The sequence below is a fragment of the Sebastes umbrosus genome, chromosome 3 (genome assembly GCF_015220745.1).
Source record: "Sebastes umbrosus isolate fSebUmb1 chromosome 3, fSebUmb1.pri, whole genome shotgun sequence".
NCBI lineage: Eukaryota > Metazoa > Chordata > Actinopteri > Perciformes > Sebastidae > Sebastes > Sebastes umbrosus.
The window spans coordinates 10,943,122-10,957,268 of NC_051271.1; the positions used below are offsets into that span (position 1 = coordinate 10,943,122).

At 42.1% G+C, this 14,147-nt stretch overlaps 2 protein-coding genes across 20 annotated transcripts in view; one reads left to right on the forward strand and one right to left on the reverse strand.

The window, feature by feature from the left end:
- Positions 1-5,514, reverse strand: part of si:dkey-92j12.5 (multiple PDZ domain protein) — a 44,547-nt gene extending 39,033 nt beyond the window's left edge. For 3 of the 7 annotated variants that reach the window (XM_037765192.1, XM_037765189.1, XM_037765188.1), the window contains exons 1-5: positions 5,120-5,513; positions 4,251-4,352; positions 3,302-3,468; positions 470-688; positions 142-210 (exon numbers count right to left, since the gene is read on the reverse strand). In XM_037765192.1, coding sequence (XP_037621120.1) covers positions 142-210; positions 470-688; positions 3,302-3,468; positions 4,251-4,263 — 468 coding nt within the window. In that variant the 5' untranslated portion in view covers positions 4,264-4,352; positions 5,120-5,513. Of the gene's footprint in view, positions 1-141; positions 211-469; positions 689-3,301; positions 3,469-4,250; positions 4,353-4,577; positions 4,652-5,119 lie in introns of those variants that run through there. The other 4 variants (XM_037765190.1, XM_037765185.1, XM_037765186.1 and 1 more) reach the window with 3 other exon arrangements.
- Positions 5,515-8,095: 2,581 nt separating this feature from the next.
- adgrl3.1 (adhesion G protein-coupled receptor L3.1) overlaps positions 8,096-14,147 on the forward strand; it is a 135,433-nt gene continuing 129,381 nt past the window's right edge. For 10 of the 13 annotated variants that reach the window (XM_037761955.1, XM_037761975.1, XM_037761965.1 and 7 more), the window contains exon 1: positions 8,097-8,888. The gene's annotated coding sequence lies outside the window, so the exon portion shown is untranslated. Of the gene's footprint in view, positions 8,889-14,147 lie in introns of all 13 variants that reach the window. The other 3 variants (XM_037761904.1, XM_037761926.1, XM_037761946.1) reach the window with 2 other exon arrangements.

Sequence of the window (14,147 nt, forward strand, 5' to 3'; positions counted from 1 at the left end):
CGCCCCTTAATAAACAGGTATATGAAAAAAAAACATTAACAGGTCGGAGTACTAAACATGTTTGATTCCCTTGTTTATCTACATCCACAGACACACATCTACCATCTCTACAGTAACACCTCACATTACAGCCAACTGTACCTCGTGAGCAATAGCAGACAGGTTTCTCCCCATCGACATGGTGCGGGAGATTCGAGGGGGAGTGCAGTACTAAAAAATAAATGTCATTGTGTAAAACAAAAGCAAACCTGAGATGACATCGAGTTAGCTGCGCTGCCTGTTACGATCAGCTGAACCCCTCAGACAATGTAATATCCAATTGTGCTGGAGTTTTATAACGTAATATTCTCAAATGTAAAAAGTGACATTTGGAAGGGTGAACAAAAAAAAAATATTTGGTTGGTTCATGAACTTTAAGAATAATTTGCTTCCTAAATGACGTCTCATTTACGAGGGGTATTTTACGTACTTGTGACTCAGTGTGGATGCAGTTCTCTGAATAGATTTCTGAGAAAGACAGATCCTGCGAGCCCAGAGAAGAGATGCTGTCGTCCCTGTGGATGTTTTTGCTGGGCCTCCGGTTCTCCATGGCCCAGGTGTAGGAGTCACTGTGGCTCAGCGTCTTTAGGCCCAGCATCAAGCCCTGGCAGGGGCCACAGTTCATGGACACCGATTTGGAAATCTTCCCCTGGTAGGATATAGAGAGAGCAATAAGGGGATGGATAGATATCACACGGTGAGATGGGGGGATAAAAGTGTAAAAATGGAGAGGGTGCAAGTAAAAACGATGGATTGGGTGGGATTGAGAGAGAGAGTAGATGAATGAGAGAAGGATTGAGCGGAGAAAGAAAGATTGGGAGGGAAATGGATGAGGGAGATAAAGAGATGGGGAAGGGGATTGATAGAGAGGTGGAGACATTAATTGAAGCAAGGAGATACGGAGAGAGAGAGGAATAGGATGACGGAGTGATAGAGGGAAATGGAAAGGATAAAGAAATTGAGAAAGGAGGGCATTGTGAAACAATGAGGAAAGATGTGGGAGGAAGGGGGGGAAATGTGTGTGAGCCAAAAGTACAGAAAGATAGGTTTAAAATGGAGCAGAGAGGGAAAAGATAGGAGAGCGGTAACACAAGGATGTGAGATAAAGGCTTCTGTTCAATACCACATAAGCACAAAACTGTTCCCTTTTGTCTTTTAGGTGTTATGTTTCAAAGAGAAGAGGGGAGTTTCGGTGGATGCTTATTTCTGATCTGCATGCTATTCCACTCTAACAACACCTGTTGAGATAGCAGTAGTAGAATAAAAGACAGCACACTATCACAATACTAAACTTCACACTGCTTTGATTTGCACTTCTTAATTCTTAACACTATATATAAAAAAGTGTGGATTTATAAGAAACTTGAACGAACAAAAACTGTGTCAGTGTCTGTCCTGATAAAAATCCAGAAGCCGCTGATGTGATCCAGTGCCAGGTTTTCCTGGAATGCAGAGATGCTAAATGGCTACAGGCTCACACCGCACAAAGCTAATGTAATCATCCTTGTGTGTGTAGACTTACAGGGTTAGCGTATTACAGTGCACCAAAACAGGCAATTACATGATCATTACTGCCGACAGCAGTGGTGGAGGGAGTACTCAGATCTTTTACTTATATGTACAAGTAGAAATATGCTGTTACAAGTAAAAGTCATGTATTCAAAATTTGACTTAAGTAAAAATATACAAAAGTATTAGCATCAAAATATACTTAAAGTACCAAAAGTACACATTATGAAGAATGGCCCATTTTAGAATAATGTATATTATTGTATTAGAAGTATTGATGCAGTCATGTGTCACTTTAATACAGAGTGTTCTCATTCACTGTTGGTATGTATAACCTAGGAAAAATAGTGTACTGTAATTCGTATATAACCCACGTAATTGTGAGCCAGGACGTGCAGGGCTGCCTCTAAAGAAGTCAGGTGATGTAGTGTAAAGAGTGATAAAGTCAGCATATAGGGAGGAGGTCGAGGTGGATAGACAAGTCAAACAAACACAGGACTTTCACCCAGAAGGCCGCTGTTTGTGTCCCATGTGAAACCGGAGTACTTATTTTACGTAACAAGCACAACCTTTTCCTAAACCTAAACCAAGTAGTTTTGCTGCTTAAACAACATAATTTTTTTTTCGTAAGATATCATACGAACCGTTGTATGAGGATATGTATATTTCAATTACAGTACTTTATATACTGCAAGGTAGCTTGTGAATTAACCCCAAGGAATCAATAAAATCTTATCTTAACCTATAATAATGCATCATAATTTATTTGATTATACTTTGTATCATTAATCTCAATCTGCAAAGTAATTAGTAACTTAAAAGCTACAACGAGGAACTTTCATATTGTCTTGATTTTGGCAGTCCATGTGGACAAAAGCCTTAGTGTTTCTGAGCACCAGAGTCCCTTTAGAAAACCTCTCATTTTACCGCAGCAGGGTGTGACAGTCTGCCCCTCTCTCAATCCTGATTCTGGTTACCCCATGCCTCCCTTCCCTCCAGTGGGCCCAGCAATACGGCCTGGACCCCCAGCAGTATGGTATCAGTGTTGGCTCCCAGCGGGTTCTGGGTCTGTCTGTGGCATGCTGGTTGCTGTTAGAGGCCCCCGCTGGAGTCTGAGCTGAAGGAATTTCTAGTGAACCAGCGTGACGTAAATCGTTTCTTCTGACTTCGCGGGGGAATTTGACCCGATGACAGGCATTAAGAATAACTATATAGAAATAGCCAATATTCTCGCTGACAATCTCGTTGTAGCTCAAAATACATAGAGGCATCTGTATTAGTTTAAAGTTCCTTGTGGTATCTTTGAGTTATCAAATAAATGTAGGAGAAATAAGTATATTGTTTGCCTCTGATATGTAGGAGTAGAAACATAAAGTATCAGAAAATGAAAACACTTAAGTAAAGTACTTACTTAAGTATGGTACTTTAGAAAATGTACTTAGTGACTTCCACCACTGGCTGACAGATAAGTCAGGGGTGTGTGTGGGCTACGATGAAGCAGAAAAAAAACTTATGACAATCTTCCAGATGACTTCTGCAAACTCCTCAACCTCATATATAGCCACTTCTTCCTCCCTCTCTCTCTCTCTCTCTCCCTCTCTCTCTCTCTTTCTCAGGGCTTTAGTGGTAAGCTTAGGTAAGCTGATTATTCATCCAGTTTGGTCCGTGCATTCAGTATTTTGGGAACGATTCCGGCTCCTTCCCCACCATTCAATATACACCAAACACCCACGCAGTCGTGCTCGCGCTGTACCTTTGCCGGGGGCTTCCGCTGAGCTTGCTGTAAGCTGAGTATATGATGGAACAGGGGACTCTGCAGGACGGTCTTTAGCAGGGAGAGTTTCTCCTGCGTGGGGGCCTCTCCTCTCTCCTTTAGTTTGGCTTGCAGTCTCTCCACAGCTTCCAAGGCACGCTGAGCATCTGCACAGAAATCGTACATCATTTGTGTCATTCGGGAACGGGGATTTCTCCACATGTTGTAGCAGCAGCTGCTGTCTGACCCCGACACAAACCCAGACCTCTGATAATAAGCTAGGAAATGTCAATATACTTAATAGGGACCGGTGGGAAGATAAAGATTTCTTTCAGCATGACTTTGTTAAAATACAACATCTGTGTTTGGAGTCCAGAATGACTTCCTCTGTCAGCACTGATCCACAGTGTGATAAGTATTAAAAACAGTTGTGTTTTGGAAGATTGAGTGAACAGGAACTGTGATTGTCTGGAAAAATATCCCTGAACCATGGCTGCTAGAACGTGAACTCTTTCCAACTCTTCTCAATCTCCTGGCAAAGTTTCAATCTGCAAATTTTGGGTCAAACCCTAGGCAAAATGTTCCTTAAGATAGTATTATGTGCTGTCCATTCTGCAACACTGAAAGGCAAAAGCTGAAACGTTACATCAGGTCATAACGCCCTTGTTTATCAAGTGGCGCTGGAGCTAATGAGCACCAGCCACAACTGCAGTAATTGTAAGTGGCAGAAGGTTAAGACCCTGTAAACTCTTCACCACCAAGTTTTGACTACCGACCAGACTGCGAGTCCTGTGCCACCTGCGCACGTTGTCTGGCTCCAGCAACCATCCCTGACACCTTAATTGTAAGCCTCTGACCACGGCTGAGGAGGCCAGTGTTACCGAGGTTACTGGAACGTGTTTGGCTTTAAACAGCACTCTACTCTACTGTACATCTGCAGCTCACTTACCCATGATTTCCATCCTATACACTTGACAGGTTGTTTGGATGAATGGCGTCTTCTTTGTGACTCCCTGTCTCAGTTACATGTCATTCTTTCTCTGTTTGGCACCTGAAACATGAATAACAACAAAGGTTTGACCTTGTACAGATAGAATATTTTTTTCCATTTCAGTGACAGTGTGGAGGTTGACAGTGTGGATTAAAAGCACCAAGGTGAGGTTTCTCCTTGAAGATACCTCTATACAATTATAGCAGAATGTTTTTTTTAGTCTCCCCCAAAGGAATAATTAGTGCACCAATTTATATTTTTTCTGTATAGCATGTATCATTTCACCTCTACATCCTCTCTCTTTAGTTCTGTGCCATGCTTGTTTGCAAGCGCCTTGCTTGTCAACTAATGCTCTTTAGCAGGATTTAAATCTCCTCCAAAAGGCTTTATCATCAGCCAGTGACGGTAATTAACAGCGACACATGGCCTCCCGACCATTCCGACTCGAGGGGAAGCCTGTATAACATCAAAAGCATGATACCAATGACATGATTTGATTTGCAAAACGATGGGCTGGAAATGACAACGTCTCATGTGAAATCTAATTAGAGGGCATTGATAGGCGCACTACTTCTATATGCCCTTCACGGCACACCTAATTAAATCTATATGTTATACCTGTTGATATGAAATACTGATGAGCATCAGAATAAAAAAAAAAAAAAATCACTACATATTTACAGCAATTATCCACGCAGGCCTATTAGGCTACTAATTTGATATGTAATCAACAAGACAGTCTGTTAATGCTTTTAGAAATGACCCGGGGTGCATTAGACCCACTGTGACGAACAGACGGACAGAAAGAAAGAAGAGCCTCCTCTCACCTCCATTGCAGCGCCGGTGGGCTATCAACAGGTCCACCACTGAGCTCCCAGCAAACAGACACATCCACCTCCTCCACCACCTCCACCTCCAGCAGTCAATCTACCAGTGCCGAAAACCAAACACTGACACTTTTCCTGATGGGACAGGTCATAACAGCTTGTCTTAGATAAAGGCAAGACATCAAGAAGCAAAGCTGCGCGCTTTATTTTCCCAGCATTGTGTCCTCGCGGCTTGTGAGCGCCTCGCGCGCAGTGCGCATGTCACCCTCTGATCTTCAGGCGCACTATAGGGCTCATCCTCAACCAGCCTCGAGGTAATCCTGCTGGCTGTAAGACATTTCACTGGGACACTGTGTAAATAACACTTATGGATATTGTGGTGACTTCAACACTCAAAGTTGGCCTACACAGTTCCTGCCCCACAACTGCCTTTATGAAATCATTAAAAACATTAATGCTTCAGTAGGCAGAAAGGTTTTTTGTATCATTGGGCAAAAATTCCATAATAACCTTTCAGGATTTTGTAATTCAGACAAAATTAGACTTCTGCACCTCCTTATGGTTCTGTTTTCAGGCTTTGAAAAAATCGAGAGACTTTGACCAATCACAGGTCATTTCAGAGAGAGAGAGTGTTCCTATTGGCTGGGCTCCGGCTGGTGGGCGGTGCTTGGTATTTCCTCAACTGATCTCAACATGGCTGCCAGGTCACAAACTCATTTTACAGCTAAACAGTACACTATAAGATGTTTCTGAAAACAATTGAGGCTAGAAATAGGCATTACAGTAACAGAATATTGATACATATTTGATCAGCGCTGTGTAGTTTGACCGTTTGATCGCAAGTGATTGACAGCTGCTCAGAGACAGCAGGCTCCAGATCAGCTCTGAATGGTTGTTTTCCTCTGGTCTGTGAAATCCTGCAGATGCCATTAGGAGGACACAGGAGGACACCGGAGGACACCAGAGGACACAGAGGCACATGATCTTTTTTCAGATTACCTGTCTCATGCACTATACTGTCAGGATATAGTGACCGTTTTATAAAAATAAACCTTTTTTAATCATATTTGCTCCAATTCTACACACTGCTGTTTTAAAAAATTATAGAAAAAACATGTGTCAAAGAATGTGAGTATATATGTCATAAGAATAAGTTATTAAATATGCTACTATATAAATATTAAAATATCAAGTTTCCACACAAAGACTTAAGTCTGAACCTCATAATACGCATGCCTGGAAGTAGGTTGCCATGGAAGGATATTATACACTTTGATTTAATTTATATATTTATTTATTTATTAGGCATTCATTGATTTACGCATATGGCCTGGGGTGAAACACAACATATTTTTAAATTCAATTAAGAGGCTAATTTATATGTAAGATTGTGGGTTTTTATTCTAATAGGCCAAAAATTTCCATTGCTGCTATGAATTTGTAATTTTCCACAGTAGACTCAAATCGCTTTAGGTTGAATTATTACAGTCCACCTTTTTATTTCTGGCTTTCTTATCCCCAAACTGGAGTCCAGGGACCATAAGAAGTCATTGAATGGGTTCCGGGAGGTTGCAAGTATAGCCTTAAAGGTCCCATATTATAAAAAAGTGAGATTTTCATGTTTCTTTTATTATAAAGCAGGCCTAAGTCGTATATAAATACTGTAGAAGTATTGAAACGCTCAATCCACAGAGAAATACACGCAGCCCGTATTCAGAAACTGAGCGTTTGAAACAAGCCGTTAGGATTTCTGTGCATTTGTGATGTCACAAATATACAATATTTACACCCTTTACACAGATTTAAACGTAAACATTCCAAATGTGTCCCAGTTTATTCCTGGTTGCAGTGTATGTAAATGACATCAGCTGACAGGAAGTAAACATGGACCCAAACTGTTGCCTATAAACGCAATTCTGTTGCAATTTCGTCACAATTTCGTCGAAATGCACTAAAACGGAGCGTTTCAGACAGAGGGTAAATACAGGCATATTCAGGCCAACAGTATGAGGAAAATAAAGTTTTTTTTAACATTACAGCATGTAAATATGTTCTAGTAGAAACACAAAATACAAGTATGAACCTGAAAATGAGCATGATATGGGACCTTTAATGAGGACTGTAACTTTATTTTTTATCCCCTTTTATTTAGCTGAGAATAAGACAATGAATGGAACTATTACAGTTGACACCCAAAAGGCACAATTACGCAATCATACCTGTTTAACAACAAAAAGCACCTCTGAGTTGTTGCTTCTTCTTGAGTCAATGTCATACACATCCAGGGTGGTGGTGGGTCTTGTGCTGGCAGTTTCTGTTAAAACAAGACACAAACCAAGGTCACAACTTGTCTTTCAAGTAATATTAATAAAAAAGCATCTATTAATAAGAAAAGCATCTGCAGATGGACCTGAGTGAGCTGTGGCAAGTGAGCCCCGAACACAAAAACAGTCAGGCCTTTATACTAATACAAAACACACAGATAAGTGCAAAGAAGAGAAAAATAGAAAGTGTATCATTACGTCAACACAGAACAGACAACAGAAGAGACAGATTGTAAAGTGAATCATTATCATTACGTCAGCACAGAACAGACAACAGAGCATCACAAGACATAACAAGTACTTCAGAACTGCTGTTTACAGTCACAGAAGATAAAACTGTCACTGGGTCACTGTTTTAATGCTTATGGTGATAAGATCTACTAACTGTGAGGCCCTGAGATTCTCTAAAGGTACATGGTTAACTTTTGCCTACTCAGATATGAACATTTCCATCACAGTCTCATGTGAAAAGTTTCTGGGAACCCCTGTGTGTGTCTTCACACGGCAGGTGGAGCCCTCGCTCCAGAGATTTAGGAGCCAGATCCAGTTCCACGTTTTCCACCAGACACCCCCAACTCCATCTCTCTCTCTCTCTCTCTCTCTCTCTGCATCCCCCAGGCAGGAATCATCACCCCCTCCTCTCCTCTCCTCTCCTCTCCTCCTCTCCTCTCCTCTCCTCCACCGCAACGCAACGCAACGCTCCTTTTCGCCGGGCTGCGCTCGATCAACCGAGCATCCACCACCGCGCCTCCAAATTGGTTTGTCATTTCTGACCCCTCTCTCTCTCTCTCTCTCTTTCTCTCTCTCTCTCTGTGTGTGTGTGTGTGTGTGTGTGTGTTGACCACGGTCCTCTGCTCCGCTGCGCTCTCTCTGCTCTGCGCCTGTGGACTTCGTTCAGAAGTCAGTAAGAACATAAAGGCAGCCGGGAAAGATAAAGCGAGAGAGGGAGGGAGGGAGGATACAGACAGACGGATAGAGAGAGAGAGAGAGAGAGAGAGAGAGAGAGAGAGAGATACGCCTCTGTCCTCCTCCTCCTCCTCCAGCTCTCCTCTGGACTCACAGTGCGTTTGGACGGACGCGGTAAAGCCTGAGCGCTCATCAGGATACTAAGCACGCAGCTATTTGGTTTATTATCCCCATCTCCATCCTCTCTTTCTTTCGGTAACATTGATGCGCGTTTTTTTTTTTTTTTTTTTTTTTTTTCTCAGCAAGAACTATATAACCACAGAGCCGAGGAGCCAAGCAGTGACATTATTTATCGACTGGAGGAAGATATATATATATATATATTTCTATCCAACATCCAACATCAACGCTCTGTGGACTGGATGAGAGAGAGAGAGCGCAGTAAAGGCTTATTATCCCTGACTCCTCTGTGCGCTGGATGTGGAGCCGCCTATATGCGCCTCTATACCGCTGCTGCTGCTGCTGCGCCTGCTGAGACGGTAAGAAAGACCCTGCACTCTTTTCTCCACGCACACATGATGATGATTTCGCTGGTTAAAGCTCTTGGCTGTGCGTGTGTCAACCGTCACTGACCTGCTCTGAAAGCTATATATACGACCAGCAGTGCTGACTTTGGTTCTCACGGATGCCCATGGGAATGTGGCCTGCGATTATTGGACTTTAACTGGCCCTAATGGACGGAGATGTAATATATAGTTTGCGTATAATTTGTCCAGATGATGGTGATGGTCCAGCAGCGACTTGTGGCTGGATGGGCGTCGCTCGGATGCTGAGATGTCGCTATAAGGCGAAGTAATATGATACCTATTATACCTCCAAAAGAATCAATGCCATCCTATTATCCCAGGCCAGGGTATACACATGATTATTATTCTGTGGCCGCGTGGATCTGCCTCACTGCAGGGTGCAGTGACAAATCACACAGCTTTTGGCATGATGGATGACAGATAGACTAGAGTGTTTCACCACAACCCCCCTCCTCCTTCTCCTGTTTTATATGGCTGTCATTTGAGTGTATTGGAATGCAGTTAGCTTATTGTGTATATACTGTGCCGGTCTGTGCTGCAGTCTCAAATCCAGAGCAAAAAATCCAGCTCCTGTGGAAGAAAAGGAGAGTATCAGGCAGGCCAGCCAGTGTGCACCCCCCCACCACCACCACCAGGATACTCAATCATGCGGATCCATGAGTGAAAGCTATGGCTCTTATTTACAGAGGAGGCAGATGACCTTGATGTGCTGCTGAAAAAACTACTGAAGGTTGCACAGTTCTTCGATCTTGACCCAAAGTGAAAAGAGCATCTCGCTTTCAGATGTGTGTGTGATCATATGGATGTGCAGTAAGCCTCTTTTTGTGCCTCCATACTGATGATGAATTATATGATTCATCACAAGTGGCCTGCCTTCACAAATAAATGCACACATCTGGCAAAGCAAAGCACCCCTCAATAGTCTCTAATTTGCCGTCTGCGTCTGCTTATAGGTGCCCCCCCCAGGGGTGGATTAAGGTGGTCAGGAGCCCCTATAGGCTATATACTCTTTGTGCGGGGCCCTTTTCTCATCATGTCATGTGTAAAAGTGTGCTAGGAATATTACTCGGCCCACAGGTACACATTCGCAGAGCATGCACACACACATCGAGACACACTCTAAGCCCTGAAATATCTAATATCTGGCAATTTAGGGATTTTCTTTAGTAGATCTTGGTCACGGTGGTGTTTCAGCCGTTGTGCTTTTTTTGTGCCCCGTGATCATATTTTCTTTCTGACATATTGCCGCTATTCTGTCCAGTAGCAGTGACGAAGCTTCATTTTTAAATGTTTCTTATGGGCCAATAGGGGTCAAGGTTGTTCTTTTTTTCTCTGAAGTACATTTAAATAATTAAAAATAATCTGGCCAATCTGGGGCCCTTGCAAACACGGAGCCCCCTAGGCTGCAGCCCATAGACCAGCCGGTGCATTAATCCACCCCAGGCTGCATGGCCCCCTTTTTTTTTAATCTCTACTCTCAACATCCAGCAAATATATAGTGTGCAAACTGTGTGTATAGAGCTCAATGTTCAGTAACATGTGACATAAAGGCTGGTTGTTGTAGGCACTATAGGGCTGGAGTGGTTGACAATGTGTTGACTCATCCGTCAGGTGCTGCAGGTAAGAAAAGTGACTCCCCTGAGCAGGTGGGAAAACGGTCAGTGTAGGCAGTTATCTGTGTGTGTATGTGTGTGTGTGTGTGTGTGTGTTGGAGAAATCTGACATAGATTTGCTTCGCTGCCATTTTGCCAGCATCTGTTAAAAGCACGGACCTGTCTCCAAGGAGATTATTATGTTTGTGGATGGGATGAATATCACTAAGTCATCTGTTATCGGTGCATCTGTTTGCGTCTAAGTGATCCTACACTTTCTTATTATAGTTATTTGTTTTAAAGATCCCCAAAACAATCTTGTAGTTTTGCTGTATTGTTTGTAGTCAGTGGTTGTAGGTATCTGACAAGTTGATTATTTGTGGAGAAAAATGTAGCCTCAATAGTATTTGTGTTTTCCTGTCCAAAACGCACATCTGCTACAGTGGGTGTTTACTTTTTCTGACAGGCTCGGATAGCCTCTCCGGAGAGCCACGGGATGTCTGTCAGACATCCCACCATGAACGCACGGTGTGTCAAAGAGCATCTTGGGTCACGTTAAGCAATGACACCCACACAGCACTGATGCCGTCAAAAGCACCTGAAGCTGCATAATGTGCAACAGCAGCAATCAAACATTCTGCTGACAGCAGGTCTATATGTCCTCCTTTAATTAGGTCACCGATTCATTTCGCTTGTTATGATGCACAAGAAGGAAAAAGCTCCTCGTTGGGGGAGATCTAGGGTGCGCATTACGATGGCTAATTTGAATTGTTCTGGCTGATTGACCGAGGGCTGACTTTTCTTTGTTTAGAGCTGTTGATGTAACACAATATTTGGTTTGGATTCGGACGTCTCCAAAAAAAATATCTGACCCTGCAGTGGGAGCAGCCTGGGATTTAAATAAGGGATCATATATTAAACATCGAGATAATGAAAATATAACTTGGCAGACAACGAGATCCACAATAACAGACACATATATACACACACTCGTATATTAAGACAAGCAGGCGTATAATCAGTTCTGGAACAAGTGTGACTGCTTGTTGCTGCAGTCTCTATTTCCATCGTCAAGGGTTACAAGAGAGTCCAACGTCAACACGTGTGCAATTAATTCTGTTTAGTGGGCACACAGAACCTAAGGGCTGATTTCCCCAGAACCATTTTAACAAGCGTTTCCTAAAGAATTTGCACTTCCTGGGATCCACTCCTCTATTTAGTTAATTTATGCACAGCGAGGTAAAGGTTTGTGTGTCAGAGAGCCTTGTAGATAAACAGAAGGTGGTGTTTATTGTGCTCGCCGAGACAACCAACCTTCCCGCATAAATAAATTGTCACTCTTGTGGATTAAGCCGCGAGGAAAAACCAAAACAAACCTTAAAGCTGCAATAATAATAGGAAGTTTCTATGGAAGCAGAGCTGCTGATTTTTGACGGTTTCCTAATGCGACGGTGATTCACATCCCCCGTCTCAAACCCTGCTTTGTGTGCCGAGTTTAACCTCATTCAAAAAGCCTTTTCCTGCGCTAGATGACATCTCTCTCCCGTATTGAAATAATGAGGCCAGATCCGTGCCCGTCTTCCTCATCCACCTAAAGCACTCGGTCATGTGTTAACACATCCTTCCTCCTTCCCTCAAAGAATGACCCTGGCTCTCATGCGTTTTTTCCACCATCGACTGGAGCTATCGGCTCAGTTCACCTCTCTTAATGTGTGAAGCTTGCCTCCGATATCATTCAACCCTATTAGAGGTTCAGACTGCGCAGTTACTTTGCTACCTGATTAGCTGTGTGCTTAGGAAAGGGGAAAACCAGTAGCAGACGACTGGCTGTCAGATCTCAGGGCATTCACTGACTCATTGCTCCTATGGCCTCGACTAGAATAGCCCTCCAGAGATAGATGTCTTACTCTGCCTAAATATGGAACTGTTGGAAGGCTTTCTGCTCCAACCACCACAGCCTATTATCTGTCTGCATTTTGGGGCCGATCGGAGGAAATGTTCACTGACTGCTCGCGCCGTCTGTTAACTGGGCTGTTTGTGTGTATCGCTGTGAAAGTGATACATGTTGTAATCCCGCTCAATGATTATTGCATTGTTTAGCAGCGAGTTGTAATCATACTATTAAACAACATTAGCAGCGCTGTGATGCTAAATCAGCGACGGCTCTGAATGAATGTGCAGGTCAAAAAAAAAGAAAGATGTTCCAGAGATGGTTCACTGTAGCCCACTGGCATGGGATTAAATCTAATAATTAGAGCTGGAACAGATAGTTTAGATTAGTGGACTGACAGAAAATTAATCAACAGTACTTTGATAAGCGATTCATTAAGTAATTCTTAAAGCAAAAAACATTACCTAGTCCCAGCTTCTAAATTAAATATGCTGCTTTTTGGGGCTGATTTGATAGTGAAATTGAATATATTTGGGTTTTGAAGTGTTTCGAAGATTTCACCTTTAGGAAACCGTGATGGTAATTTTTCACAAATGTCTGATAATAATAATTCTAATACAGTAATTAGGGCTGCAAGTGACGATTATTTTCATTGTCGATTATTCTGATGATTATTTTCTCGATTAATCGATTAGTTGTTTGGTCTATAAAATGGTGAAAAATGTCGATCGGTGTTTCCCAAATTCCAAGATGACGTCCTCAAATGTCTTGGTTTGTCCACAACTCAAAGATATTCAGTTTACTGTCATAGAGGAGTAAAGAAACTAGAACATATTCACATTTAAGAAGCAGGAGTCAGAGATTTTGGAACTTTTTTTTCTTAAAAAATGACTCAAACCGATTAATCGATAATTGAAATAGTTGGTGATTAATTTAATAGTTGACAACTAATCGATTAATCGTTGCAGCTCTAGATTAATTAAGTAATACTTAAAGCAAAAATGCTAAACATTACCTACTCCCAGCTTCTAATTTCTGAAAATATGCTGCTTTTTTGGGCTTATTTGATAGTAAATTGAATATATTTGTGTTTTGTAGAGTTAATAATAATAAAAAACAGCTACGAGTAGCAAAAAAAAATTGTTGAACAAGGTGAAAAGGGCTCAAACCTCACAGAGGTTTGACAGCATCTTGTTTTTAATCAGCGTTTTGTAACTGCCAAGTTGAAGACGCCTAAGGGCCTCAGGTTGTGATCCACCTCACATGAAAATCGCTGAGAAATCAATCAGTGTAAATTAATTCTGAAATTACCAGCCATCTATTAGGACATCATTATTGTGCCAATGTGGTGATGTCTAGTCCCAAAGAGAACAAATATTGAATAAAATGAATTGGTCATCGAAACACTAAACACACACTGATGGCTTGTGCTTCACAGTCTCGTTGCCTTTCCTTTGCAGTGATCAATCTGAGAGGCTTAGGCGGGTAAAATCAATGTCACATTGTACAATAATGTTTTTCTTATAAAGACAGACTTTGATTGGTTTTGCTTTGACCAGTTGACCAGTCGCAGTCTTTAATTTGTTTCTCACGCAGCCCTGAATATTTCATGTCCAGCTTTATGTCACCATTGACTTTTATTTATTGTGCCTTTATTGGTTGCAAAACACCTTGTAATACAGTTTTGAAGCGGGCCATATAAAGTGAAGATGAAGGTTATTATTGTGC